The sequence below is a fragment of the Falco naumanni genome, chromosome 7 (assembly GCF_017639655.2).
Source record: "Falco naumanni isolate bFalNau1 chromosome 7, bFalNau1.pat, whole genome shotgun sequence".
Classification (NCBI taxonomy): Eukaryota; Metazoa; Chordata; class Aves; order Falconiformes; family Falconidae; genus Falco; species Falco naumanni.
Genome location: NC_054060.1, coordinates 6453709 through 6468484, shown reverse-complemented (window position 1 = coordinate 6468484; position 14776 = coordinate 6453709). Strand labels below are relative to the sequence as shown.

General features: G+C 50.4%; 1 protein-coding gene across 1 annotated transcript; it reads left to right on the top strand.

Moving 5' to 3' along the window:
• The first annotated feature begins 30 nt into the window (after positions 1 to 30).
• UBAP1L (ubiquitin associated protein 1 like) lies at positions 31 to 12684 on the top strand. Its single transcript, XM_040601579.1, is given in 7 exon segments — positions 31 to 903; positions 3479 to 3633; positions 4305 to 5045; positions 6248 to 6286; positions 6288 to 6458; positions 11026 to 11127; positions 12091 to 12684. Coding segments are annotated over 7 exon segments (1359 nt in total). The 5' UTR covers positions 31 to 887; the 3' UTR covers positions 12226 to 12684.
• Positions 12685 to 14776: the final 2092 nt, after the last annotated feature.

Sequence of the window (14776 nt, the reverse complement as noted above, 5' to 3'; positions counted from 1 at the left end):
ACAACTCTAGCGTGGAGAGGATTGCTGGGAAAAGGTTTACGTCAAGGAACTTCTCCCTCCTACAAGGTGACAGAGGCATCTGATTTCAAAACCTTCCATGTTCTGGACAGTTTGCTTGAAACAGTGATGGGCCATATGGGTTTGGGGCTTGGGTGGTCTATGCAGATTGTCATGGTGTGTTTCCAGAGCTGCAGTCGTTATTCTTGCTTAGCCCTAACGTGCAGGAATGGATTTAATCTTGCCGATTCCTTACCTCTTCACATCACAACGTTGTGTAATTCGTGGAGGAGGCAATGTGTATAATTGCCTAAATTAAACACTTGGGCCTTGTGTAACGTTAATAGTTTCTTGGCTGAAGCTTTGCATTTGTTTCTGTTAGCAAGAGTGCATGAACTAGTAATTTTTGATAGAATTAATCTGGGTGCAGAAGTTTGCAGTTTTTGCTCACTTGTGTATTGCTTACCTATAGCACCCTACAGATTGCTGTGAAGTCCTCTGGAGGAAAGGGTTCTGATTTTCATGTCCGTATGTCTTCCCACCCCTGCTGTCACCTCTACATCTCGTTACTCCAAGACCTACGGCTAGGTCAGATCCTGGGGAGTTATACCTGAAGAAAAAGCAGAAGTTCAGTTAGGATAGAAACAATTGCAGAAACAATGCTTTCGGTTCAGGAAGCTTAGTGACCGAAGGATGCTCTGCTTAAACAGTTAGGCTCCTTATCCCATCAGCACATCTGACAGGACAGGCTAGCCGCTTAGGCTATGATAATCTTAAAACCGTCAAAGCCAGATGCTTGTCTGACGCTGCAAGAATTTGAAGAATGGAGCAGTAGATGAGCAGGCAGCGTAGAAGCAACCCTGTTCTCCCAGCCCTGCAAGAAGAGCTCCATGATTTCGTCTGACGGTAAGGATAACTTCATATTTTTAATAAAAATAGGACTTGAAAATGCCAGGGGATAATGCACGTTCAGGTGTTTTTCAACCCCTCAAGCTTTCTGTGGTTTGCTCTACATATTTGCTCTTGTCCTGACATCTGCATTAAAATTTTTTATGTTTTTAGTGAGGAAGATGTTGAAGCCACAGGTGGAAGAGGAATGTTTAAAATCTTAACTTGTAAAATACATGGAGATAGGGTATTTTAAAAAAAAAAAAAAAAAAAGGTGTATTCAGATTTAAGATTCAAATTTGGTTTAGTATTTCCTATTATTTTTAAGTTTTAAAAACTTATTCTAGCCCAGAAGAAGAGAGGCGTTGGCTGTGAGTTCCTGAGACTTGTTTGCATCCTGTTCCTTCCCTGGTCCCAGTGCAGTTCAGGTTTTTCATGCTTTTAAGGCACATTTGCTTCCTGATATTAATTTGTTCTTTTGCCAGCCTATATCTTTGATGTGAAAGCAGCAGGGCTGGCGCGAAGCACATGAGGTTAGAACTCCTGATGGAGTTGCTTTCTGGAGTAAGCTGGTGTTTACAACTGACCCTCTTTTATTCTTTAGTAGCATTTTCGTTATCATCGCTTCTCACCCCAATGTGCTGCTTTTTTTCAAAATAGTGGTTTTAGGAATTAACACTTGTGGGAGCCTTTCTTAGAGCACGGTATTTAATGCAGTGAAATACAGTGAGATATACTATGGTAATCGCTCTGTATTTTCTTCATCGTGGCTTTGGACACATTCACTACCCATCTCTATCCCTTGAAGTAGCATTTAAACCCCAGTAAAGCTGTTCTAGGTGACGGATGGTGAGATACTCTTTCCCTTTGCACCTTTGTACCGCATGGCCTTTGGGAAGAGCTGCTTTACAGCATAAGCTGCAAAGAGGGTCTGTCCCTCTTGCAGGCAGGTGTTGCAGGGCCACGTGGAGCAGTTGGAGAAAGTGGGGGAGGGTAGCTTCGCTTACAGATGTTTTCACGCGTTGTCTTTGTCAGTGCTGACGTGGATTGTAACATACGCTAAGCCCTCTTAGGCTGGGGAGCAGATGGCCTGGCGCCGTGCAGGCTCTGGACACGTTGTTTGAGTTGCGTGCTAGCAGCAATGCATGTGTGGGAGCTGCAAAGCTGGTTAGGGGCTCTGCCTGCACCACAGCCCTGGCTATTAAAGGCTCCTGGCGTAAACAGGCGAGTGACAACTCTTTTGTAGTTCTGATAAGATCAACTGAGCTGTGCCAAGCTATTGTGTGTGTTGCTCTTTCTTTGTGGTCTGGAAGCTAACATAAACTACCTTGAATGCTGTTTCCCATTATAGATCCTCATTTTTGCACTAAACAGGCAGCTTTTTCTGCCTTGTGTACATTCATCTGCTTGTTTTCTTTTTGTGGAGCATTTATCTTCATTGATGTAGAAATAATTTCTTTTTAAAGAAAAAAATAAATTGGTAAAAACATTTAAGCATGTCACACAGAGTATTTTATTTACTGTTTGTCTCGAGGGTGACTGTTGAGGATTTTGGGAGGAACAGGCACAGGCTGCAGGTACCAGAACTCAGTAGAAGACTGACCATCAGCTCTTCCCAGCTGACAGTATATAAAGGAAATTATTTCACATGCTGTCAACGCTGGGAAGCTGGGGACTCGAGGCTTCATGCAGCAAGTTGAGACATTTATACAGAGCTGATGGCTACGCAGTAAGCGTAGTAATTGTAATGTTTATATAATGTTACATTTAATAATACTACAATTTAATATTACTATTAATATAATACTAATAAAAAAGCATAGTAAGTTGCAGTAATATTTTCCATGCCACCATTCCCAGTTCGTCAGAAGTTTTTCCCTCTTCTGCTATTCCTAACCTAAAAACATCACCGTGCTTAAAACGAATAACTCTTAAAAGCCAGCCTGGCCTTAAAATGGCTCGTTTGACATCCCTCTGACACTGAAGCTTTCCTGACGCACCAGCCTCCCTGTCTGGTGCTCGGTAAGCTGCTGCGGCGCTGGAGGGGATGCCCTCACCCCAGCTTCCCCGGGCTGCTCCGTGTGACAGCTTAGCAGCACGTGGCTGTGTGATGAGCTCTGCAAGCACGGGTGCTCTCGGGTCACAGAGGGAGAGGAGGCCTGGGAGGTGTCCCCCTTGGCCATGGTTTCTGCCTCTGTAACAGGAAAAAGTGCTCGGTCTGTCCCCAGCTTAGGAAAGGGAGTTTGCGATGGGCAGTGAGGAGGAATGGAAAACAGCGGGGCACGCATGGAGGTGGAGATGGAGGAGAAAAGCACTCGGGATCTGTCCCAATAAAGCTGTAAGCTTGGTCAGGTCCTTCTGGCTCATGCTCAAAATAGCAAAAGTCAGTTCAGACAAATCTTCCCGGTACCAGTAATTAAGATTTTGCAAGACTGGACATTACACACAGTGGTTTTTACTCGGCTGGCCGCATCTCTAAGGGTTGCTTTCCTTTTACCGGCATCACTTGAAACAGCTCATCTTTCTCTTCTTCCACCCAGTTCACATAGTGCTAGTCCTGCCTTTTACAGTTTTGTTTCATCCCTTCCTCTAGCAGCAAGAATTCAGGCAGCAGCAATGAGCTACCTGGATGAAGTTCCCTTCCGGACAGCCGTAAGCCTCAGTGGAGACTCAGCGGCAGAAAACACTTTAATCACTGCCCCGGCTATCGAGCTCCCCGATTGCACCGACATCCTCGTGAGCACCATGGTGAGTCGCCTCTGCTTGCATCCACGCCGGGATTCACTTCTGGGCGGTGCCCAAAGGGATGTCGGTGGTGGTTTCCTTTTCTTGTGAAAAAGGGATGGGAAACCTCTCCTAATTGATCTCCTTTTAATTGGCTGGTTTGCAGCAGGAGTGGGAGGAGGTGAGGATGATTTGTGGTGGGTGGGAGGAAGGGGTTGGTTTGGTGGTGGTGTTTTTTTTTTTAAATCCCATCCAAGCAGGAGGGTTGGGTCTTTCTGGGATAGGAGGACAAACTTCAGATTCCGCTCTGGGATGCGGTGCCGATGCAGCTGCCTGAAATCAGGATGCCCGCATCTCCTGTCTGCACCCTCTTCCCTTCCACAGCAGCCAAAGTGACACAAAACCACCTCTGAGCATTAAACACCTGTCAAAAGAATTGCAGATGCAGCTCAAAATAGGAATAAATTCATAGATTTTTCTTTCAAGTATAAATCTGGGGATTCCTTATAGGGATGAGGCTGGCACTGCCCAATCCTACAGCCTCAGTGCCCGCAGCCAGCCCTGTGCTCAGGGAAATAGGGGCCAGAATGGGAGGGATGCAGCCCTTAAGGTGCCCTCGTGAAGCACGTGGTTTGCTCCGTGCTGCACCGTCTGGGTTCAGATGCCCTCACCACCTGCTTTTCACTCTTCCACAGCATGACTTCTCACTGGAAAGAAAAGTGCTTTACTGGGTAGAGGTGGCTTCTCAGCAGCAAACCTCCCGGCATCAGGTCACCTCCGAAGTCATCCCCACAGCTCCGCCGTGCTGGCTGCTGCTGGTGGATCCTGCCGACAGCTACGGGGGGCGAGCACGGGACGGGGCGGTGCGGCGCAGCATCAGCCTGAGCTCTGCCCACAGCAGCTACGGGCACACCGCGGGCAGAGGTGCCTTGCCCGAGAGCGAGAGCTGGCACTCAGAGGAGGACGAGTACTCTGAGGATGATGAGTACTCCTCAACCTCCTGGGAAGAGAACGACAAGGATGAAAAGCTTCCCAGGAGGCGAAGCACTGAGAGAGGTGTGGCTCTGCGTCCTGGTTTTTACCAGCCCCGACCAAAGACATCGCCCAGCTTGCTGGAGCCCTCGCTGGAGAATGATGGCCACAAGCCAGCCAGCCCGGACCCGAGCAAGCAGAGAAGATCCATGGTGATATTTAACAACATGAAGAACGAGCTGGAAGCTGCCAGGAGGAAGCTGGCTGCTTTGGTGCATCCTTTGAACAGAACTACCACGGAGAGCAGGGGGGTCCCGGTGTCCCGGCCGCTGCCCCGGCGCCCCCGCACCAGCCGCAGCGTCAAGTATGGGCCAGCCCCGGATGTGTCCCGGCTGGGGACCTTGGTGCCAGCTCCTCCAGCTGCCCCAATCCCCCCAATCAAACGGCATAAGCCCACGGTGCCGGTGAGGCGTTTTTCCTTCTGGTGGCCCTTTGCTTGTTGCTGAGACAGGAGGGAGGTGGAGGGCATTGAATTGGTCCCGTTTGCTGTGGTCCAAAATGGAACCGAAACGGGGCTTTGGGAACACTGAATCCATGAGGAATTGCTGATGAGTGAAGTGAAGGAAGGTGGGGTTTTTTTTGCTAGAGTTTAAAGGCAAGCTTTCTGGGAGCACGTTTACTTGTTCTGTCCTAGCCAAAACATCCATATTTTTCCCAACAAGCAAGGTGTCTTGATTTTCAATTGAAACACTAAAAAAAAAAGAAATGGATTTTTCCCCTCTTCCTTCTCCATTCTCCATTTTTGACCCTCTAACAGATATAAACAGGGTTAATAGGGAAATGCCCCACTTACAGCCATCATGTCTTCTTTAGGAAACTTTGGACTTCGTAGTCCTACTAGAAATACAGATCATTTAGTGACAGAGACAGTGATGTGAAATGATGGAGTAAATATTGCTTTGTCAATTTAAATCTGAATTACGCCATGTTTTTTAAGAAATCACGTCTTCCCCACCTACTTGAGAGATTTAGGAGATGAATTACTCAAAACCTGCAACTGAAACCATTGGACACATGGAAGGCCAGGTTATTTATATGTAGTTGCATTAGACGTAGGGTAATTAAGGAAAGATCAGATGCCCTTGTGTATTTGTACATTGCCTGCCCTTCTCGGCTGCTGTTCCACATGCATCATGCTGAATGCTAAAGCTTCAACCCCAGGCAAGAGCGTGCATGTGCAAGGTCATTTCTGGAGATGGCTTTGTAACAGAAGCCTAAATATATCTGGCATAAATGAGGCATCAGGGGAGCATCCTCCTGCCTGGGCTGCTGCATCGCCTGCCTCTTGCTTGGCCGCTCAAGGACAAGCATGGCATTTATTGCTGGAGAGATGACCAGGATTGCCGGGGAAAGGAGGCTGGGTTTGCTTACTTTGCTTCATGAACCCTCCCTACTGCTGTTTGATCTGTGTCCATAGCTGAGCCTGGGTTTGATTAAGTCCAGTCTCCCCTGATGCCCAGGGGAGTTTGTTCTATGTATGGGAATTTTCTGCTTCTGGAGAGAGCAAGGTAACTGCTGGCATTTGAAAGCTTTGCTTCAGTCTGCGTTGTTTGACATGATTTTATGAGCTGGACCAAGAAGACCATCTGCTGTTTTTCTCTTGCAGTCCCTCAGCCCCTACGCCTGCCTCCCCCCCCGCCTCCGTGCCTGCGCAACCTCTCAGTTCCCACAGATCCCAGAGGGATTCGGCGGCTGACCTGCTCTTGGCTCTGAGCCAAGAGGAGCGGGACCTCATCGAGCCTGTTATAGCCTTGGGCTATCCCACCCACAAAGCCATCCTCACCCTCCAGAAGACTGGAAGGCAAAGCTTAAGTCAGGTTGGTGGAGCTGGTGCGGCATCGGGCGGAAAGCTTTTGGTGAAGTTAAACGTGATTTTTGTGGAGAAAGGCATGGCTGCCTTGCTTGGGGTGGACTTCTCATGGCTTTTTTCTTTTCTCTTGGGTTTCCCACTTTGGAATCAGACCTCAGCTGACAGGGTTTTCCATGAGATCACGCGTTTGTACTTCTGCTGTAATAAAATAGCACTGAGTCGCCCTCAGCTTTTCAGCAAGTAATAACGGCCGGGTAATGTTATCTGATCAATCTGTTGTTTGGAGTGTGGTGTCCTTTTGAAGTACAATTTTTGCCCCTGTATATGGAAACTTTTTGCACATAATTTTTTCCCAGCTGTTAGATTCATGTGATTATTGCCATGGCTCATCCTGTCAGAGCGGGACTGTATAAATACCTTGGAGATTTGTCTGGGCTCTCTCCAAAACACAAGTTTCCCTGCACTGGAGCAACCAGGGACTCCCTGCAAGCATTGCGGCTGGGTCCCAGAGCTCTTTTCCTGAGGAACCCTCTATAGTAACCTGGAATTTATTCAAAATAATGAACGTACAACCCCTTCCTACCTCTGGCGTCAGAGTACGTCGCAGCCTGCTGTGCTGCATCCCAATTCCCAACGTCTCTGCTTGTCCAGACAAACTTTCCGTGGTCCAGGTGGGCTCAGAGCACCTGTGTGGTGAGGGATGCTGCTGGCTCCGACCCCCTGGCTTGGCGCTGGACCTGCCCATCCCAGTGGAGCGTTCAGTAGGGCTAAATTATCCCAGCAGCTCTTGCAGAGAGAGAAGGGGCTCTATCGCAGCTGAGCAAGAGGGACGTCCCCTGGGCTGCCATGCCAGGGAGCAGGAGCAGACCCTGGGCAGAGGTGTGAGCAGCACGGCACTGAGCAGCCACTGCCGGGGGCCGGTCCCCTTCCCGATCCCCTCCCGGGGAGCTGCCCGTGCTGCGTGGGCCAGCTCTTACCCGGCTGGTCGGTGCAGAAGCTGCTCTGCAGCTGAGTCATCCTGCAGCTTCTGGCTCCTTCCTGAGTCGCCCCCGGCTGGAGCAGCCCCCCCATCCCCTCGCTGGTGTTTCGGGCCGGGGTGGGAAGGGGAGCTTTGCATTCTTCGTAAGGGCTTCATCCGGGTGGGGGGAGATGAACAGAGCCCAGCCCACGTTCGTTGCACAAAGCCGTGCAAGGGTGCCTTGTAGCAGCTACTGGCTTCAGTATCGAGAAGCAGCACATCTTATTGAGGATGGGAATGGTACAGCCTGCTCCCTTCTGTATAAACACCGGGACTCCCATTCCCCTGGAGAAGAGATTAATGCAGCAAAAGACAAGGTCTGCCTTATATCCTGCGCTTTCTTCACCAGCAGTTTCCATCTTTCCCACCTATGCCCAGTTCAGCCAAGATAAAACATAAAGCCTAGCCCTCTTTTGTATGTGCATCTCTTACAAGTACAAAACTACCAGATTAGGCTAAACCTTCCTGGAAAATACGTTTCAACTCAAGTTACAGGCACAGGAGGAGGCCGTCCCCATGTGCCAAAAGATGAGCTGGTGGGGGAGAAGACTGGCCTGGCTGAACAGAGCTTTGGCTGGGACCGGGGGGTGGGGGGGAAAGGAAGAGTGTGCCACCTTTGGAAGAAGAGGCAGGCAGCTCTGGAGGGCTGTAAGGATGTTAGGAGGTTAGGCAGGGCGAAGATCAGAGGGATGAAAGCCCAGCTGGAACTCAGGCTGGCCACTGCCGTAAAAGATAATAAAAAATGTTTTTACAAATACAGTAGAAACAAAAGGAGGGCCAAGGATAATCCACATCCTTTATTGGATGCGGCGGGGAACATTGCCACGAAGGATGAGGAAAAGGCTTAATGCTTTCTTTGCCTCAGTCTTTAATAGCAAGACCAGCTTCCCTCTGGGCACTCGGCATCCTGAGCTGGAAGACGGGGACAAGGAGGAGCAGAATGAAGCCCCCACAGCCTAGGAGGGGACGGTTGACCTGCTGCGCCACTTAGACGTGCACAAGTCTATGGGGCCAGACGGGATCCACCCGAGGGTGCGGAGGGAGCTGGTGGAGGAGCTTGCCAAGCCACTCTCCATCGTTTATCAGCAGTCCCGGCTAACTGGGGAGGTCCCAGAAGACAAGGTGAGCCAACGTGATGCCCATCTACAAGAAGGGCTGGAAGGAGGATCCAGGGACCTACAGGCCTGTCAGCCCGACCTCAGTGCCAGGGAAAGTTACAGAGCAGAACCCCGAGCACCATCACACATCTCGTGCAGGACAGCTGGGGGATCAGGCCCAGCCAGCACGGGTTTATGAAAGGCAGGTCCTGCTTGATGAACCTGATCTCCTTCTGTGAAAGATGACCTTCTTAGCGGATGAGGGAAGGGCTGTAGATGGTGTCTACTTGGACCTTAGTAAAGCCTTTGACACCGTCTCCCACAGCATTCTGCTGGAGAGACCAGCTGCTCATGGCTTGGATGGGTGTGCTCTGCGCTGGGTAAAAAGCTGGCTGCCTGAAAGGAGGTCGTAGAGTGGTGGGCTGTAAGGATGTTAGGAGGTCTTGTCCCAGATAACAAGTGACAGGACAAGAAGAAATGGCCTCAAGTTGCCCCAGGGGAGGTTTAGTTTGGATGTTAGGAAAAATTTCTTCACTGAAAGGGCGGTCAAGCACTGGAACAGGCTGCATCAGTCATCCCCACCGATGGTGGCTCCTCAAGCCTCTCCAACGCTTGTAGAAGTTGTGTTCTCAGTGGTGGCATTTGCAGCAGTGAGTTGAGCAGGGCTGTCTGCTGCAGTGCTGGCTGGGGTCTCCCCGTCCCCCCGGAGAGCCTCTGTCCATGGAGGCTAGCACCTGAGCCGTTGTGCCCAGCAGCTTTGCCCATCCTTGGCTTGAACCCCGCTGCAGGACTGGGGAGATGTTTACTTGGTTCCTCCACAATGAAATCAGCGTTCGGGTCTTCGGTGGTGTTTGCTTGTGGTTGTTTCCACACTATCAGCTTATAGTTCATGGTGCAGCTGGGTCGGTGAAGTGGTTGGTGGTAAGGCTTTGCTCTTCTTAAGCAGCCAGTTGTTGGAACACCTGAAGCAGGGACTGCATGGGAATGGGCCTTTCCAGTGGGCGTCAGGGTAAAACCCACGTTGCTGCACATAGTATCAAATAGCAGGAAATGAGAGAAGAGATAAATGGGCAGGTTACTGATCTACCAGAGCCTGGAGGTCTCTTCCCACATGAGCAGTTTGTGACAAGGTTATTGGTTTGGCTGTGTCATGGATAAAGCCGAGCTCTCCCAGGGGTGCCTGTGCTGGAGGAACTTCGTGTTTAAGTGTTATAAGGAGCCTCCTTGAGAGCTACAAGGGGAGAAGGAGCTTCAAGAGGGCAGTGGCACCTCCTCCTCCTCCCCAGTGGGGCCAGTGCTGGACCCAGGGGGTTAGGAGGTCATAGGACTGAAAAACCTGATTCTCTTTAGTCTTGCAGATATAGATATAAACGTATGTATTATTTTTTTAATGATAAAAATAATTGAGTTGGCAATGGCACCGATTTCATGCTGGGCTTGAGCAGGCTGCCAGGACTGTCTGTGAGCACGGCGAGCAGCTGTCCCGGCTGCGAGAGGGCAAGAAAACACAGCAGTGATGGGGGGTCAGTTAGTGAGGTAGTGAGGGGAAAAAAAAACAGGTTACAAATGCCAATGACAAGTTACTGTCTCGTTTTTGAGTTAATAAGCCAGTCCTTAAGGCTGACAGGTCTTAAAATCCTTACTCTGCTCTTTAGCCGAACTAGATCAACTGACTGTTTGGGGGACTTTTGTAGCTTTTTCAAGTTTTACGGTCTTTTACTGAATCCTTCTCCTTGGCTACGGCGGTGCTGGGGAGGGTGGAGGTCTGAGCGCTGGTGGATCTGGGGAGATATGAATCAGCTGCTCCCTGGATGAAGATGGCACCGCTTCAGGGAGAGCCGTGGGATGTTTTTATTCCCCCTGCTATTGTATAGCTCATTTATTATTGTCTGTCCCATATGTTTTTGGACAGTGAATGATTCTTCTGGTATTTAAAAGATACGACTGGGAATAGTGCTGTCAGCGCTCCAAGAACAATGAGGAAAGCCAAAAATAACTGTTTACTTTCAGTAATGACAGCACACGGGTCTCCCCTGGGGTGGGTTTTGTGCTTGGACCCTGGGGCAAACCCACGGGTGCCTGAACCCCGGCACATCTAAGGGACGCCAGGTTGGCTGAGGGTAGGCATCTCACCAGGACAGGCTCTGCTGCACCCCACAGCCTGGAGGCCATTGCTCTGTATCTCGCGTGGTTCAGATGCTTGATTTGCCTCCTCATCCTCCCTCCACCTTGTTTCCATTCCTACTTTGGGAGAGCGGGGGGGGACCAAGACGTTGTTTTCTCCCGGTGGGAGTCCTGCTGACAGACTGCCCTGGCTGAGCATCGAATGGGAACCAACGCAACAGTGGTGGCCCAGGTCTTCCCCATGAGTGTGTCCCTGGGAGGTGGCAAGGTGGGCTCCTGAACGCGCTCGCTGCCTGTGTCTGTGAGGCTGGATTAACCCTGGTTGTCATCTGCAGTTCCTGAGCTACCTGAGTGCCTGTGACCGGCTGCTGAAGCAGGGCTACGAGGAAGGGCAGGTGGAGGAGGCCATGGAAATGTTCCAGTACTCAGAGAAGAAGGTTAGAGCGGGGTGGCACAGCTCGGCCCGTTGCGCTGCATCCTCTGGGCTGGCTTTTCCAGCGGGCTGCACGCTCCCCTCCGCCTCCGCTGCCCCTCGCCCAGCCTCCTGGCACGTCAGACCCATTGCTGTGAGCCCGCACTCACAGCAGACCCTGGGGACAGCATCACCAAAAGGACCCCCCGGGAGGGACACCTGCTCCCTCGCTCTTCTCTATCCATCCTCTCACTCTGCCGTGCAAACGCGATGCTCGCTCAGCCCCTGCGCGGGAAGCCCCCCCTCCCCGATGCTCACTACCTCCCTCCTGGCTCTCCCTTCACATTCACCCCCCAGGGAGAAAAGAGCCATGGTGGCGCGCCAGGCGTTGGTCTCCATCACCAGTCTCCTCCTGGGGGTAATGAAGAGCCTGCGGGGGTAGAAATGCCTGAAATTTAGGCGGGTGGTGTTTGACGTGATGCTGCCGGCACGTAGGATTTCCAGCTCACCACACACTGGGGCTGGGGCAGCGGGAGAGCGCCTGGGTCTCGGTGGCAGGCAGGGTGTTTTTTACTGAGGACACGGCTCTGGGAGATGTCGTGGTGCTGGGGCCCAGCCTGAGCAAGGGGGGAAGCAGGACAAATTAATTCCAGCTTGTCCTCGCTGCCTTTCCCTGGTCTCTTTCTAATGCAGACAAACGCTTGCATGGAATTTATATTAAACTTTATAAGGAATACGTGCAGCTAGAGGCTGACTTTATTCAATATTTCTTATTTAAAAAGTTGATGTAAAGGCACACTTTTAAATGCTAGCAGCGGTACGTGTGCTCTCGGTCCGCTGTTGGAATGCCCTTCAGCGGTAATACAACCCGGCCAGGTCGTCTGGCTGCAACCTCATCACCCAGCGCTGTTCCTGCTGCAACTCTACACTAAATCCATCCTTAACACCCCATGGTAACATCACTCTCTTCTCTTCCTTCTTCCTCCAGGCAGCTGAATTCTTGCGTCTGTTAGCTCAGTTTAACGACATGGGTTTCCAGCAAAATGAAATCAAAGAAGTTCTTTTGCTTTGTGGGAATCAGAGGGAGAAGGCGCTGGAAGAGCTGGTGATGAAAGCGCAGTGACCAGCGTGCTGGACCCCCATCGCCGCTTCCCCTTGCCAGACCGGACCACCGAAGGACTCGGGTGGGTCAGCACACGCTCACCTTCTGCTCCACCCCCACCCCAAGCAGCACGGCTCACCGGGCACAAACCTTCACGGCATGGGCTTGGTGTCTCGTCTCGGTTTATGGACATCCATCGTAAGCGTGTTTGTCACTGTACTGGGGCAAAGGCTTTATAGCAGGAGTGTTTCTCTCCCCTCCCCCTCCCCCCCGCCCCCATCTCCACCCTTGATCATGGTAGTTGTCTAGATTGGATGTCATAAAATCCAAACCACCTTGGGCTTAGATTTTGCAAAACCCAAACTGCAGTTTTCTCCCTCCACCTGGGGTGACGGGTATCGTGTTCTCAATTACAATCAAGTGTGGATTCTTAAAAGATTGTATAAATCAACAGAAGAGATTGTTTTCTTGAAAACTGAAGGCCTCTGCAGAAACATTTGTTGGTCCTTGCTCAGGATGAGTCTCAGTTGACTTGGTTGAATATTGCAATTGAAATCCAGTCCAATCACATTAGCTTATCCTTTTAAACCAGAAACTTGGGAAAAATACACAATTTAGTGAGGGTGAGGAGAGAAAACAGGCTGCCCTCACTCTAGAAATACATGAAGTTTATTCAGTGCAATGAAAAATGGCTTATGCAAGGGTTTGTGCTCAGGGGGTTCAATGAAATCAGAACAGAGAGATGGGGGATGGCTCGGCCATCCTCGTGCTCTGCCCACGGGAGAACTCAGGGGATGCTTCCCTAAACTGCGGAGACAGTGGCTCCACGTGACGTTAAGCACGAGTGTCAGGATCAGGAAAATCTGGGTACCTGGGGGAATTTTTGTGTGTAACTGAAGAATGGAGAATGGGAGATTCAGATCACCTTACAGGACGTGTCTCCTGGCTTGGTAGTGGAGCAGTGGGCAGTGTTTTCACATGAAAGTGTATTTTTTTCCTGTGAATTAGATATAAATGTAATTTCCTTGAGTGACAATGGTTGGAGGGGTGGTTAGGAAACGTATTTGTGTCTTTTCGTGTGAAAATGCCAACTTGCGCAACCTAGCAGAGAAAATAGTTAATTAGTTGCATTAGTACCGTTTTTCCATTGTATCCTTCTAAACGATCTTCCAGCCCAACGTACTGCCATCGAGCTAAAACACCGTGTCCCCGCTCCCTGCATCTCTAGGTAGGTGCCAAACACCAGCGGGAGGGTACAGCCCACCACGGCTGCCTTCATCCTTGCCTGCGTGCAGCAAGGAAACTTGGCATCCAGGTTTTGGGGGACTTGACCCATCCATACCCGAGGATGTTTTACACCTGCTCGTCTTTAATGGCATTGAAAACGTGGCACCTTGTATGGCCAAGGGAGATAATTTGTGGGGAGCTCACAGGCTCTTCCTGGAGCTTCCAGCCTTGTTTTTCCTCCAGCTTTCCCTTGGTTATACAAGCTTTTATTTTTGTTACGGCCCTTATAAGGCAAGTCCATTCTACAGACAGCTTTTCATTACGTACATCCTTGCCAAGATGATGTCACCTTAAAAAAGAAACTTGCAAAAGGTTAAACTGTGATTAGATAGGTCGCTTTGCCTCAAACTGTAATCTTTGGCGGGGTAAACACCGTGAAGATTGAAAGGGGAAGATAACGCTGCTGTGCTGGTGCCAGTAATGTGTAATGCTGAGGGCTAAATTCTGGTGGAGCGAGGCACGTTGGCAGCAGCGTGCCCACTCACCGTGCAAAGGCTGAGCAGCCTCTCACTCTCGTTAAGAGAGATGCTTGATCCTGGCTCATCGTTTTTTCTCCCTGTTTGCAGGGGTAAGAAATGTTACCTTTTTTCCTCTCTGGGCACCTAAAATTGTCTTGTGTTACTTTCTGGACTGATGGATGCAACAACTCACTCCTCTCTCGGGAGCATCCATGCCATACCCAACGGTGCCTGCCAAGACCTGCCCTCCCCCGCAGGTGCTGCACTTGAAATCTTAAAACCTTTCGCATTTTGTTGGCGAATATCTTTGTAAACCCCTGAACTGTCAGAAAACAGCAGGTGAAGGTGTGGGGAGTTGCATTGCTTGGTGGTGTGGGGGCTGGAGGGAAGGGGAGAGCCTGCCGGGTTCAGCTGTCCCAGGTTAGCCACAGGAGCCCATCATAAATATTTTAGTCACAGAATTATTTTAACTTTATTTTAATGGTGTTTTAAGCTGCTTTTTCAGCTTAAAATGGCTTTAAAGCAGTGTGCTTCCATGTGCTGCTTTCAGTTAGGAGAAGACAACGTGAAATGTTAATTGGCTTCGTCTAGGAAGGGAACAAGGGTTTGACTTGATGGTCTTTCTGCTAATGGTCTGCCCGAGGGTAGTAACACCGCTCAGCTGACGCTGCAGCGTGGTGTAGAGCTGGGTGAGACCCACCAACGTCCCCTGCCTCCCCCATGCCACCACCACCTCCACCGGCTGCCGAGCCCGCGCCAGCGGTGACAGCGGGTGGTGGTCTGGCCCAGTGGCAGAGGGCACGTGGGGACAAGGTGCATCAAGCGGT